General features: G+C 37.3%; 1 protein-coding gene across 1 annotated transcript; it reads left to right on the top strand.

Moving 5' to 3' along the window:
* The first annotated feature begins 603 nt into the window (after window positions 1–603).
* LOC113318529 lies at window positions 604–3,000 on the top strand. Its single transcript, XM_026566698.1, has 3 exons — window positions 604–687; window positions 917–1,063; window positions 2,494–3,000. The coding sequence occupies exons 1-3, from the start codon at window positions 604–606 to the stop codon at window positions 2,998–3,000; spliced, it is 738 nt and encodes a 245-aa protein (XP_026422483.1).
* Window positions 3,001–15,290: the final 12,290 nt, after the last annotated feature.

Genomic DNA, 15,290 nt, shown 5'->3' with positions numbered 1-15,290 from the left:
GCAGGGAAAACTAACGGATATTTGATTCAAAATTTTCCATTGAAGATAAGTCTAACCCATAACAGAGATGGGAAACTTTTTTTATCTGAATTAGATGGGAGGACTGAGATAGTGCGACGATTGATTGTTTCTCAAGGGAGGTGGGAATTTCTTTGGAGAATCAGAGACGAAAGGTTCGAGAGTCTAAGATACTCGTAATATCTATATTTAGGTTTCATGGAAAATTAAGAATCTTTTTATGGTATTTACGGTAAAACTCAACTAAAGAGTTCAATTTCTAGATTTCTATTATTCCGTGTGGCCCTGGTTTCGTGAAATTTGGGAATCATTCACAGCCGTCCAAGTCATAGCTCCATCAGGAAGTTCCCGGCCACCTGATCAGGGTTCATACCACCTTTTTTTTATTACAGTGATAATTAATAGAGTGCCACTTTTACTAGGGGAAAGCTAAATCTTGGGGTGGATTTAAAAAAAAAAGTGCACCAAACTAATAACACCACTGCACGCCACGTCCCAGAAGTGAGTATGAAAAATGCCACCAAAGTCGTGCTGAACTCGAGTTCATCCCAAAAACTGTTGTACGAATTTCGTCACCTCTAGGCAATGAGGTCAGAAAAGCATTATCATGAATTTTCACACCCTATTGGCAAGACCCCTGTTAACACAAGCATCATCATCCGTGTAAAGGTCAGAAAAGTAACTAACGATGTGATTAGAAATAGCCTCTCTAAGAATATTTCTACATTAGAAATATCTTGTTGGGATATGTGATATTTTTGGTTAATTTAAAATATGACTAAACATGTTGGTTATAAATATTGTGGTCCTTTCATATTCCCTCTTCCTTGATGGACGGTCGAGATTAAATGAAAAATATAAATTCTATGAACCTTATTCCTCCTTCTATCTATAAAAGGAACTCTATAACTATCAAAATTGGGTTCAAGAATTTTATTATTCCATTACACAAAAAGGTCAAGAAGGAGAACCCAAAAGTTCTATAAACTATTCTGCTCTAAAGGGTGTTATTGAAGGATATTTTGGATTTCAATGGCATCCTCAGGTACCCTTTTCTAACACAACTATGCACATAATGTGATTATCATGTTTGTTCAAAGATTCTTTATGTATAAATATAAAATCTTATATTTGGCATCTATAGCCGGGTTTAGAATTCCATGATTTCCCTTGATGTTTATATGTAATTGTTGTATTTATTTGATTAACAATAATCATATTTATGGATCATGATTTTTTTACTAATAACCATAAAAGGTGTAACGTGTATATATATTATTTCATCTGTGTATGGATTCCCCATTTTAATTGACGTGCACAACATGAATGTTGTCTGTATGATTCTCTATTGACTTTTTTTTTACTATTCTGGAAATCCACTTTTACAGTAAAATAGTATATATTGTGTTTGATTTGTTTGGGAATGACATGACCTTTTATATTTGATTGTTAACATGATGATGTGATTGGTTCATAGTCAATAATATGTTTATGTTCAAAAGTCTGTATGATACATATGCGGCTAGGGTTGGACGGTTACAACAATTATTTTCATTTTTCTGATCTAATTTTTTTTTTTTGTAACGTATGGGCTCACTATAATGTGTCGTTAGGTTTGTTGGGCTTGGACCAATAGGATGATGTGCGCGTGGTTTCAAAGGTTGGACATAAAATGTTCGCCTAGCATGAAGAGAAAACTTAAAGTGTCTGTTTGACTTCCACATGTTGACCTTGATTATTGATTTGACTGACTGTTCAACTTCCACCATTGGCTGTTGATTTTGAATGACTGTTTGACTTCTATCATAGACTGTTGACTGTCTGTTTGACTTCCGCCGTTGACTGCCAACTTTGACTGATTGTTTGAATTTCATCGTTGACTTTTATATGTTGACTTTAAATGTTTGATTTTGGCTTCAAATGTGGCCTGGCTTGAAAATGTATAGGTTATTAAAAAATTTGAATTGTATGCTCTTTAGCTATCACCACAGTGGTACTAAAGTATTATGCTATGTCATTGTAAGATTATATCGTTTTCTGCAATTTGATGAGAATAACTATCACCCACTGGAGATGTTTGTTCAAGTGTTTGTATATATAAACATTAAGAAATAAATATTTAGTTATGGATATTAGAATGAAAAGTTACCCACAGATTACTCTAATTCACATGTTTGAACTAATATTATAATTATATATGTAAGTATGAAAGGCATAATGTCCACAGTTGTTTGTCTTTGCTTGCTTATATATATGTGAATGTTTTTATGACTTTATGACATGATTGTTGTTTTTTTTAAGATTCTACCCACATGAGTTTCTTAATTTGTATGTATGTGAGTTTGACTTTGTGTATCTTTGTCATGTTTTACAACTTCTAGTTCTAAGTCTTTGCATTCATATACTTCGTCTATCCCATTCTTCAATGGCACCAGCTTCTCAGAATGGAGCGATAATATTGAGTTCACTGTGCAGGATATTGATCTTGCTCTCCAAATTGAAAAGCCATTTGTAGATGATAAGAGTTCCACTGAAGATAAAGGTCTCTTGAAAAAGTGGGAGAAAAGTGATAGGCCGAGCATAATGTTGATGCGAATGCACATTGATGCAAACATTAAAGGATCACTTCCCAAACCTGAAAGTGCTAAAGACTTTATGGATATCATTAAGGAACGCTTTAAGACAGCGGATAAGTCTCTGGCTGGGAAGCTGATGTCTCAACTGACTACCATGAAGTATAACGGTGCACAGTCAATGCACCATCACGTGATTGAAATGAGAAGCATTGCTGCTAAGCTCACTGAGATGAAATTAAATGTGGATGAGAACTTTCTCGTCCAATTCATTCTCAATTCGCTTCCAGATCAGTATGCCGCTTTTCAAGTGCATTACAACACTATTAAGGAAAAGTGCACTGCCAATGAACTGGCAAACATGTTGGTTCAAGAAGAAGCTAGGTTAAAACAACTGATAAGTGTCTAAAGCACCTACTTTTATGCTTTCTTTGCGAGTTTTCTTGTAAATTATGTATCTTATGTTTGCTTTTGAGTTTATCAAGTGCAATGGAGTCATGATGAGCAAAAGAAAGAGAAATCAATCACTTTGAACCAAAAGGGACAAATAGTCATTTCACAGGCAAATAATATTGGGAGCCGAGCAATAGTTAAGGAGAAACTCTATCATAGGAATATTAAAGACATCCAATTTATGTTAAGGGGATGCCAATTTGGTAGCCCTTATCCAGAAGATATATGTGATGTTAGCACCCACACTTAGGTGGTCCCTATCCCTGGGGTGTAATTATCCAACTCAGTTTCTTTAACCTAATCCAGAGAATTCTTCTCTCAATCATTTCATTCACCTGAAACAGAAGTTGAGAAATAAAACCAGCAGCCTCTGCTATTGAAACCGACAGATATAGAGAAATGGATCAGAACCGAGACAAAGAAGAAGAAGATGATGATGATTTGATGTTGTTGTTGACTAAAAAATTGGGGTTTGAGTTATTTTGGTGGATTGAGACAAAGATAAAAGGGGATCTGAGATTTACAGTAATTTAAGATGGAAGAATCTGTTTGAAGAACAAAAAATTGGAGATGGGTTGGTGGCGCTGTTGAAGAACCAGTTGCAGATGGTGCTAATGGTGGTCGCATAGAAGGTACTGGTGATGATTGATCTCAGACTAGTGATAAATGTTAGAGAAAATGAGTTTATAAAATATTTTAGTTTTTTGGTCTTGGTAGGATTGGAACCCATGACCTTTTGGTCACTAAAGACACTAGCTCATTTTCACTATTTGTGAATGAACCTTTAGTCCCACATAGGGAAAACTAAAGATGATGCCTCTCCATAAGTATTGAATTTTTTGATATTAGAGTGGCCCTTGGGTCATTAGCACTTTTGTGCGAGGGGGAGGACTTAGGCAATGGGCTAGTTGGTACAATCACACATTTTCACACACGCGCGGTGCTTCGCACCGAAGCACGCCGCCGCTGTCCGGGCGGGCGGGCCGGGCCAGGCTCGGGTTCGGGTGTGGGTGTGGGTCAAGACTTATCTTTTGGCAAAACTTCTTTTGAATTATTAAATAAAATATTTTAAACAAATAAATCTTCTCTTAATCGTTGGGGGCGTCTGACCCGGCGGATGTTTGTTACCGTTTTTTAATGTCGACATTATGTTCCTTACCGTTTCTATATCGACATTATGTTTCTGACTGTTTTTATGTCGACATGAACGTACGTTTTAAACCGTTGAGAATCTCCGAATTAAATGATATTAACTCGTATTGATTCTCTCATTAACGACACCTCTCTCTCTTCTCTACTATAAAAACCCCCTCAAGTTCTTCATTCGATTTTGTGTCCAGAAGAGCTACTATCCTCTTCTTTTCTTCTTCTCCCCCTGTGTGGTCCTTTACTTTCATTCTGTGCGCAATTGCTTTTTGAGTTCGTAAGAGGGCAAGTATTGTAGTGCTAACAGTGCTTGTATCGGACAGTTTTATCCTGGATACGAATTGACCACTGGGTATAAGCATCACTCATTCTTGAGGCGTACCGGTCAAATATCGTGTTAAGGACAGTGTGTTGAACACGTGACTCTGTCCTCTGTGTGCTATCATCTGAGTGTTTATTTCCCTTAAGATATTTTTTCCGTTAACATATTTTCTTTCAGTGTTTTTACTGTTACAGCTCCAACAATCTTAACACGATATTCTGTTTTTCTGTCTGTAACAATGGGTAAGAACGATGTTGAAATACCAGCAAAGTTTTCTGGAAAAGACTTTAAGAGGTGGCAGTCAAAAATGTTATTTTTTCTGAGTTATCATGAGTTGGACTCCTATGTTCTGAAACCGTTTGATGAGTCGTTGAAGAATGCTGGTAGTGAGTTTCTTTTTGATGAATGGAAGAGGAGCAATTACATGGCTAAAAATCATATTCTGAATTGTTTAGAGGATGCTTTGTATGATTTTTACAATGTTAAGGACAACTTTTATGCTTTTGATTTATGGGCTGCTTTGGAGGCAAAATACCAAGCTGAAACTGCCGGAAGTAAGAAATTCTTGGTAGCCAGGCTTTATGAGTATAAAATGGTGAATGACAAATCTATGGTTGATCAATTCCTTGAAAATTATGAACGAAATTCTTGCGGAAGGTATGGTGATTGATGAAACTTTTCAAGTGTCTACTGCTATCGAGAAATTGCCTACTTCCTGGTCCGAGTACAAGAAGAAACTGAGACATGAAACTGCTGAAGTTACTATGGTTGAACTGGGTAAGAATATTCAAGTTGAAGAATTGTTGTGCTCCAAGGACAAAAACGTATCTTCTTCAAGGGACATGCCTAACAAAGATCATGTGACTGAACACAAAGGTTCCAATGCTGATAGGAACAGAAACAACTCCAAGAAACCTCCAGGCAAGAAAGGTATGTTTCAGAAACCTAAATCTAGCATTAATAAAATTAAAGGTGATTGTTATGCTTGCGGAAATCCTGGCCATATGTCGGTTCACTGTAGAAACCGTAAGAACCTTAAAAAGAAAAATAATGCTAATTTGGTTTAAAACAACAAAAATGAATTCTCTGGCACGGTGTCTGAAGTAAATTTGGTAACAAATGTGAGAGACTGGTGGGTAGACTCTGGGGCTACCAAACATGTTTGTGGTAACAAAGAAATGTTCACCTCCTACAATAAGGTAGGGAAATGAGAGAAAATCTATATGGGTAACTCATCTGCAGCTGCGGTTGTAGGAAAAGGCAAAGTTGGGCTAAAGCTTACTTCTGGCAAGACTCTCACTTTGAATGAAGTTCTTCATGTTCCGGACATCTACAAAAATCTTGTTTCTTGTGGTGTTTTAGATGGTAAGGGTTTTAAAATTGTAATACAATCTGGGAAATGTGTTGTAACTAAGGGTAAGGATTATGGGGGCAGGGTTATAAGACTGAGGGTCTGTATAAGCTTAATGTAAACTCTGCTGCAATGAATAATAATGATTCTTCTGCTTATTTTTGTGAGTCTTTGAACGTTTGGCATGGTACACTTGGACATGTAAATTATTAGTCAATGCTTAAACTAGCCAATGTAGGCTGGATACCCAAACTTAGTTTGGATAAGGAACAAAAATGTGAAATATGCGTAGAATCAATGTACGCTAGAAAACCCTTTAGCAAAAATGTTCACAGAAATTCTAAACCCTTAGAATTAATTCACTCAGACCTAGTTGACATGAAATCAGTTCAAACTAGAGGTGGTAAGAAATGGTTTGTTACTTTTATAGACGACTGTACTAGGTACTGTCATATATACTTGTGGGAGGAGGTTGTCCTCTCAACCTGCTATATACTGAACAGAGTACCTTTCAAAGGATCAGATAAAACCCCATACGAATTGTGGAAAGGTAGACAACCTTCTTTAGCATACTTCAAAGTGTGGGGGTGTTTGGCTAAGGTTCAGATCCCTAAACCAAAATCAACAAAGATAGGACCCAAAACTGTTGATTGTGTCTTCACAGGGTATCCTGAGCATACACCTGCGTATAGATTTATGGTTGTGAGTTCTGATATTTCTTAAATTGGTGTGAATACTATTATGGAGTCTAGGGATGCTGTGTTTTTTGAAAATGTTTTTCCTTTAAAATCTGACTCTCGGAAGAGAGGTGCTGATCCCCTAGATGTCCCTTCAACCAGTCAGACTTTACCTTTAGAGGAAGATGAAGTAGAAGTTGATCCTAGGAGAAGTAAAAGGGCTAGAAACAAAACCTCCTTTGGACCTGATTTCATAACACTAGCAGAGTCTGATCCTCAGACTTATAGAGAAGCCATGACTTCTTCTGAAGCTCCGTGGTGGAAAGAGTCTTCTATTAGTGAAATGGAGTCCATCAAAGAAAATGATACACGGGAAATAGTAGATTTACCTCCAGGGTGTAAAGCCATAGGATGTAAATGGATCTTCAGGAGGAAACGTAACATAGATGGAACCATTCAAAAATACAAGTCTAGGTTAGTAGTCAAAGGCTACAAACAAAAGGAAGGTGTAGATTTCTTTGATACTTACTCAACCGTTACGAGAATTACCTCCATTAGGATGTTAATTTCTATAGATGCGGTTCATGACCTAGTAATACATCAAATGGATGTCAAAACAGCTTTTCCACACGGTGAATTAGATGAAGAAATTTACATGGAACAACCTGAGGGCTTTGTAGTGAAAGGTTGTGAAAACAAAGTTTGTAAACTGAAAAAATCTTTGTATGGATTGAAACAAGCACCTAAACAATGGCATTAAAAATTTGATCATGTAATGTTTTCTAGTGGTTTTAAAATCAATGAATCTGACAAGTGTGTATATACTAAACTTGTGAATGATGCATGTGTGATAGTATGCTTGTATGTTGATGATATGCTTATACTTGGTACAAACATGGATGTAATTAATTCCACTAAGAGCATGCTGAATGAGAACTTTGACATGGAAGACTTAGGCCCTGCATATGTAATCTTAGGGATGAAAATTAGAAGGAACTCTAACGGTTATAGTCTTAATCAATATCATTATGTTGAATCTGTGCTTAGAAAATTCAATCATTTTTATTGTAAACCGCTTATACTCCGTATGACCCTTGTTGTAAACTCAAAAAGAACATAGGTAATGGAGTATCACAACTTGAATACTCTCGTGTTATAGGAAGTCTGATGTATTTTATGAACTGTACTAGGCCAGACATTGCTTATGCTGTGAGTAGGTTAAGTAGGTATACTTTTAATCCAGGGCAGGAACACTGGGATGCACTTTTTAGAGTATTGAAGTATTTGAAATACACGCTGACCTTTTGTTTGAATTATGAGAGGTATCATGCCGTCCTTGAGGGATTTTGTGATGCAAACTGGATATCAGACTCAGAGGAGTCTAAGTCTACGAGTGGATATGTTTTCACTCTAGCAAGTGGGGCTGTTTCTTGGAAGATTTCCAAACAAACCTGCATAGCTCGATCCACTATGGAATCCGAGTTTATTGCGTTAGATAAAGCAGGAGAGGAAGCCGCTTGGCTAAGATGCTTTTTAGAAGACATTCCTCTCTGGCATTGGCTTGTGCCAGCTGACTTAATAAAAAATTAAAGATAAAACAAATTAAATTCAAAGGTGATGTAAATATTATGGAAAGACCAGGGGTTAAGATTTCACCCATGGGATTGGGTTTAGCTCCTCATCCCAAAAACACACTCACAAGATGTATTCATGGATAAAATAGGTGTTTTTACTGATGTATATAAGATGAAACAGGAATTAGCAACGCTGTAGAAGTGTTACAGCGTCACTGTTACAAAGGGGTAAGTGTTTTTGAGACTGCTGTAAACGATAATCCTTTACTGCTGTATAAGAACGATACTTGTTCTGCTTTTAAGACTGTCGAAGAACGACGGACTCTTCGAGTCTGTTCTTCGTCTTCTTCTTCCTCCTCGAGCAGCAGCAGCAGCAGCAGCAGCAACAATACCTCATGTAACTTCTTCTTCTCGTCTCTCGTGAACTCCCAACTCTCTCCTAAGGGTTTCTAAAACTTTCTAACCTCTTTATGACTTGAACCAACTCTTATATAGTCCTCTAATCCCGAAAAATCTCTACTGAATCCGCGACTTTTTTTTTTTTTTCTTCTCTGCGTTGTTGAGAGAATATCTCTCTTATGATCTCCCTGTACGCGTTTGTTAGCTATAAACTTGCCACCAAACTCTTATCAAGACTTGAACAGGACCAAGTACAACAATCACTAGCGTGAAGCTTTCCCAAATATTCCTCACAAAATCTTCAAACTCAACAAAAGCGTATGTGTCCTGTTTGGACTTTGATCACTTCTCCCAGCCATTCCAGCCCAATTGGTTGGGTCCAATCGATTGTAACAGACCTGTTGAGTCTTGTAGAGTCCATACGTACCAAATACAGCCATTGAATCTCCTAAAATCACGTAGAAATTCGATCTCCAAATCTGCTCCTCGCTGCATGCATTTTCCCGCCAAAACTTGTATTTGAATTATGAAGATGACCTCCTCTTATCCAGTTCCGGTCTCCTTTTAGCATATGCCTGGAAATGGGTCACCCCTTAGTAATTAGGTTACCCCTTATCCAAAGTGAGAGTCTGTATAGTAGTTTTCTCCCACGGACGCAAAAACCATTTTTTTAGCCAATTTCGCCGCAAAAGCTTATTTCTCCAAGAATACCTACAGGGACATAAAAAGCCATAATAAATATAAAATCGAGCACTAATAATATATACAATTGAGATTATATAAGACATAAAAATGTGCCTATCAGCTATATCTATACATTGTGATAATCAAGCTGCCATAGTTAAAGCTAAAAACAGCTACTATAATGGGAAGTCTATACATATAAAGAGAAGACACGATACCCTAAAACAACTAATCTCAAAAGGCGTTATTTCCATTGATTGAGTTAAGTCCAAGGAGAATATCGCGGACCCTTTGACGAAAGGTTTGTCCAAGGAGATAGTTAGTAATGCATCTAAGGGGATGGGTCTTAGGATCATTAAATAAACTTTCCATGAAGGATACTCAACCTTGCTGACTGGAGATCCCAAGATTAAGGTTTTGAATGAGAAACTAATTTGTGGCGGGTCAAGGTAAACACTATCAGAGAATTCATTCTCTTCCCCTTCCCTATGGTGTAGACGTGATAGTGTGACTGCATGTGAGGATGACTTTATATTAAGTCTTAATGAGTTCTATAGTTTCAATTTTAGATTGAAGTGGGGTGTAGCAGTAAACACTCTTGATAGAACTCACCTATCTGAATGTGGAAGTTGGTCGCTTCCTATGAGAAGAGAGCTGATTCTCTAGAGCATTCGGAGAAACAGGATTTGTCCATGGCCAAAAAGGACACAACGGCACGAACTCGACAGCACCTAGAGAGATATCACGCGTGGTTATTATCACGGATTACACCAAACGATGGCAGTTCAAGACATCGCGTTCACTGTCCATCAAGTAGTTCCGGCAATTTCTCACTAAGCAAAGGTTCAAGACCTCATGGACACCTCTTGCCTAAGTGGTATTTCTCGCTTTCCGTTTTCTGATTTTTTATCGATATTTCATTCATGTGGGGGATTGTTAGAGAAAATGAGTTTATAAAATATTTTGGTTTTTTGGTCTTGGCAGGATTGGAACCCATGACCTTTGGTCACTAAAGACACTAGCCCATTTTCACTATTTGTGAATGAACCTTTAGTCCCACATAGGGAAAACTAAAGATGATGCATCTCCATAAGTATTGAATTTTTTGATATTAGAGTGGCCCTTGGGTCATTAGCACTTTTGTGCGAGGGAGAGGACTTAGGCAATGGGCTAGTTGGTACAATCACACATTTTCACACACACGCGGTGCTTCGTACCAAAGCACGCACGCCGCCGACCGTCCGGGCGGGCCGGGCTCGGGTTCGGATGTTTGTTACCGTTTTTTAATGTCGACATTATGTTCCTTACCGTTTCTATATCGACATTATGTTTCTGATTGTTTTTATGTTGACATGAACGTACGTTTTAAACCGTTGAGAATTTACGAATTAAATGATATTAACTCGTATTGATTCTCTCATTAACGACACCTCTCTCTCTTATCTACTATAAAAACCCCCTCAAGTTCTTCATTCGATTTTGTGTCCAGAAGAGCTACTATCCTCTTCTTTTCGTCTTCTCCCCCTGTGTGGTCCTTTACTTTCATTTTGTGCGTAATTGTTGTTTGAGTTCGTAAGAGGGCAAGTATTGTAGTGCTAACAGTGCTTGTATCGGACAGTTTTATCCTGGATACGAATTTACCACTGGGTATAAGCATCACTCATTCTTGAGGCGTACCGGTCAAATATCGTGTTAAGGACAGCGTGTTGAACACGTGACTCTGTCCTCTGTGTGCTATCATCTGAGTGTTTATTTCCCTTAAGATATTTTTTCCGTTAACAATTTTTCTTTCAGTGTTTTTACTGTTACATCTCCAACAATAAACATAGAAGGAATTGGGGGTTTTCCTTCCAGTTTCTATGAGCTATTGAATCAGAGATGATAGAGGAATAATTGGTGATGCTGAATGAGTGGGATTCGAGGAATTGAAGAAATGGTGTTGTTACATCTCAGATTTGAGGCTAGGGTTGGCAAGGAAGATGCAGGTAGACAGACAATAGGTTATGGAAGTTGTGGTGCTCGTCTGGTGGAATTTTGAAGCTAAGAACAATACTAAAGATGGGTTTCTTGAACTGAGTTGAAGCTGGTATGATTAGGGGTTAGAATATGGATTTGGGGATTCTCAGAAATTGTAAGGAAGGTGATAAGTTGCTGTGTTGATGGGATTTCAGAGCTAATGGGTTTGTGCAAATGGAAGCTGAAATGGGATGGATTTGCTGGTGCTGATGGATTGAGGCAATAGTATTTTGCAGAATTGAGCTGAGAAGATTATGGTGATGAGCTGTGAAGAATGGGACTGCTCCATATGATTGTAGATGTATGTCTAGGATACAGTGGCAGGGAAAGTGCAAGTGCAAGCATATGATGCTGTAGTCAGACGAAATCAAGGAGTTGAGCAAGGAGCTGAGTCTGGTTATGGTGGTTTTGGTAGAAATGAAATGCAGGGACTGACAGTGAATTAATTGAAATGGTTAGCTGGGAGCTGTAGTGACTAAGAGATGAGTACTTGATGGTTATGAAGTTGCAATTGCAGGTGGTGTTGGCTTGTGGTTGCTGACATGGTATTGCAGGTGGTTTGCTGGTTATCAAATGGGTCGGTGGAGTATGTAAAGAGTCTAAATGAGAAGGACATGGCGTGGAAAGGGTTCAGCTGGACTGGAGTTGTGTTGGAAGTGCAGAGATGGTGGTAGCCGTGATGGTGCTGCAGATATAGCTATGAGATACAGGGAACTGATGCTGGTGCAGTGTTGGGTTGCAAAAGAAGGTGTTGGCATGAATTTGCTGAGTTTGTGTTGCTGCAATGAAGTGATTGAATGAACTGAAACAATATGTGACTTAGATGAATGTTAGGGTCTGAAAGTATGCAGAGGAGGAGTTATGAATAGGCCGGAAGTTGGCCTGGAAACACTCATATTATAGCCAGAACTTGCCAGTTTCCGATTCAGGTGAGTCAACTCAGTGATCCAGAGATAACGGTTCCGTTAAGTTGACAGTAAAGATGACAGATACTTTAGGAGACCGTCAGTTTGACTCCTACAACATCATATCAAGTGATCGACGACAGACTTCAGGTGACTACTCCGGCCAATTTCCGTCTGTGGTACCAGTTTCCCGGCGATCCACTTTTCACACGGAATTTTGAGATGGGTATTAACATATGGGCTTGGTGGACCACTTGAAGATGGGTTTTGAGAAGACCTAAATTTGGAAAGAGTGTCCTTTTGGAATCGGAGAAGCATATAAATAGAATAGTATTTCTCTAAACCTAAATATATCTCCATTAGGGAGAACTTCTACTTTTGCCTAGGGTTTAGAAACATGAAACCTTTTCTTTTTCTTCTTGTTATGAATTCCTTGAGCACGAGTACTTAATTTTATTATTGGTTATGGAATAGTTGGATTTCACAAAACATGATTTTGGGTTTAATGAATTAGTTTTATCTCATAAATATCGTTCATGAATCTCTGAAAATATAGTTGTATGATTGACGTATTACAACACGATTTGATTGTTTGTTTTGTCAAGTTGAGAAATGGTAGAACTTGTAATCACATCTATTGCTAGTTTAGATTAATCATCAAGCAATAATCCTTGAACACAAGTAGCATAAATATGATTCTAGGTTGTAGTGATATATCCTTGTATTCATATTTGAACCATGGCCTTTGTTAAATTGTATGCGCAATGTATTTCAATTGCATTGATTAGCCTTATTTCATGACTCTTAATGCTCCATGGGAATTGAACTTGATCAGCGCAAGGCGTTGGGTTATTCTTTTGGTAGGATTCATATTCGCATATTTTAATGTGTTTGTTGATGACAAGAGGAAATTAGCGAGATATCCTTTCGAATAGGTATCTTAGGGCTTTTGATAAAGACAGATTAAATATCAATTCTAGTTATTAAGACAAGAACATGTTAGTGAATGAAAACGACACCCTTGACCAATGCTTTCACATCTTTGAATTTATTTGTTTACTTTACTTTATTTGCTTTTATATTTGTTTTAGTTACATATGTCAGAAAATCCCCCTTGGTTTTACATAAGAAATCGAATACAAGTAACAACCTAGTCCTCTCTGTGGGAACGATCCTTTCTTTTCCTTGCTATATTTTATATTTTGAGTATTAAGAAAGTAATTTATTTTTGACGCATACGACAACGATCACCAGCAAGGGCTTAATCAAGCATATTTCGTCAATCGAGGAGTGAATAATAAGCGCAAGCCTGCAAAGGGCAATAAGGGAGCACCACAGAATAATTTTGGTCAACCTGAAAATAAGAAGGCAAAGAAAGATGAAAATATGTGTCGTTTCTGTAAGAAACCTGGTCATTTTCAGAAAGATTGCACTAAGCATCAGAAAATGTTCAAAAATAAAGGTAATCCGTTGGGAATCGTAAGCTATTTCGAAACAAATTTGACTTTTAAAGAATCTTTTTTATCATGGTGGTTTGATTTTGGTGCTAATGTTCATGTTTCTAATTCGATGCAGGGATACCTTTCAACCCAAATCACAAACCAGAATGAAAACTTCCTTTTTATGAGCAATGACAATAAGGCCCCAGTTAATGATGTATGCATCTATCGTCTGACTCTAGATCATGGATACTTTCTTGATTTGGAAAACACTCTTTATGTTACAACTATTTCCCGCAATTTAATTTCAGCTTCTCAACTAGATAGACAAGGTTTTCAATTTCAAATTGCCAATGGATGTTTTAGTTTGTTCAAAAATTTTAAAGTTATTGGTTCTGGTTACCTTTTTGATGGTCTTTATAAGTTAAATTTATCTTCATCATAAATATCTGGTACCTATTTAACCATGCATCATAATGATAAAACTGAACATGTTGAGGTTAACTCCCCATTCTTGTGGCATAAGAAGCTGGGACATATATCTCATGAAAAACTTCAAAGATTGGTAAAAAAATGGGATTCTACAGAACCTAGATTTTACTGATTATAGAGTTGTGTGGATTTATTTAAAGGGAAGATGACAAAACACACAAAGAAAGGTGCCACAAGAAGTTCAGAACTCCTTGAAATAATACATACAGATATTTGTGGACCCTTCGACGTTCCAACTTTTGGAGGAGAAAAATATTTTATCACCTTTATTAATGATTTTTCATGTTATTGTTATTTTTACTTATTGCATGATAAATCTCAAGCTGTGAATGTTGTAAAGCAATTCATTACCGAAGTTGAGAGGCAATTGGAAAAGAAGTTGAAAATCATTAGATCTGATAGGGGTGGAGAGTATTATGGAAGGTATGACGAGACATGACAACGTCCTGGACCTTTCGCTTTACTTCTTCAAAATCTTGGAATTGTTGCTCAATACACATTCCAGGTTCACCTTGGCAGAATGGTGTAGCAGAAAGGCGAAATCGTACTATAATGGAAATGGTTAGAAGCATGATCAGTGATCAGTCATGCGAGTTTACCCTTAAGTTTGTGGATGTATGCTCTTCATTATGTTGTGTATATTTTAAATAGAGTTCCAAACAAAGCAGTTCCAAAGGTTCATTTTGAATTTTGGAAGGGCTGGAAACCTAGTTTAAAACACCTGCAAATTTGGGGTTGTTCAGCAGAAGCGAAAGTTTATAATCCCAAAGAAAAGAAATTGGATATGAAAACTGTTAGCGGTTACTTTATTGGTTTACCTGAAAAATCCAAGGGGTATATTATTTATTGTCATAAACATAGTATGAGAATTGTTAAAACTGGAAATGCAAAATTCATTAAGGATGGCGAAGTTAGTGCGATTACACCAATGCAAGAAAAATCTATTCAAGAAATCAGAGTAATAATCCCTTTACCTCAGATTTCTACAGATATTGTGACTCCTCCAGTGGTAGAACCGAATGATGAGGGAGAAACACAAATAACGGCACTGGAGCTTCACGATGAGACTATTGCCACTGAAGAAATTGTAGAACAACCACAAGAAGTAGCCTTAAGAAGATCTACCAAAGAACGAAAAAGAGTTATTCCTGATGATTATGTGATTTATTTACAAGAATCGGATTTTGATTTAGGGATTATGAAATATACAGTTTCTTATTCACAAGCTATCAAGTGTAGTA

The sequence above is a fragment of the Papaver somniferum genome, chromosome 10 (genome assembly GCF_003573695.1).
Source record: "Papaver somniferum cultivar HN1 chromosome 10, ASM357369v1, whole genome shotgun sequence".
Lineage (NCBI taxonomy): Eukaryota > Viridiplantae > Streptophyta > Magnoliopsida > Ranunculales > Papaveraceae > Papaver > Papaver somniferum.
Note: the sequence above shows the minus strand (reverse complement) of the source record. Positions and strands in the feature narration are given on the sequence as shown.

What these genes read in the sequence shown, in the direction of transcription:
- LOC113318529 (XM_026566698.1), top strand. Translation starts at nt 604, where the DNA reads ATGAGGTCAGAAAAGCATTATCATGAATTTTCACACCCTATTGGCAAG. An exon ending in GCATCATCATCCGTGTAAAG is followed by an intron (nt 688 to 916) that starts GTCAGAAAAGTA and finishes TATCTATAAAAG; the next exon opens with GAACTCTATAACTATCAAAA. An exon ending in GATTTCAATGGCATCCTCAG is followed by an intron (nt 1,064 to 2,493) that starts GTACCCTTTTCT and finishes TTCACTGTGCAG; the next exon opens with GATATTGATCTTGCTCTCCA.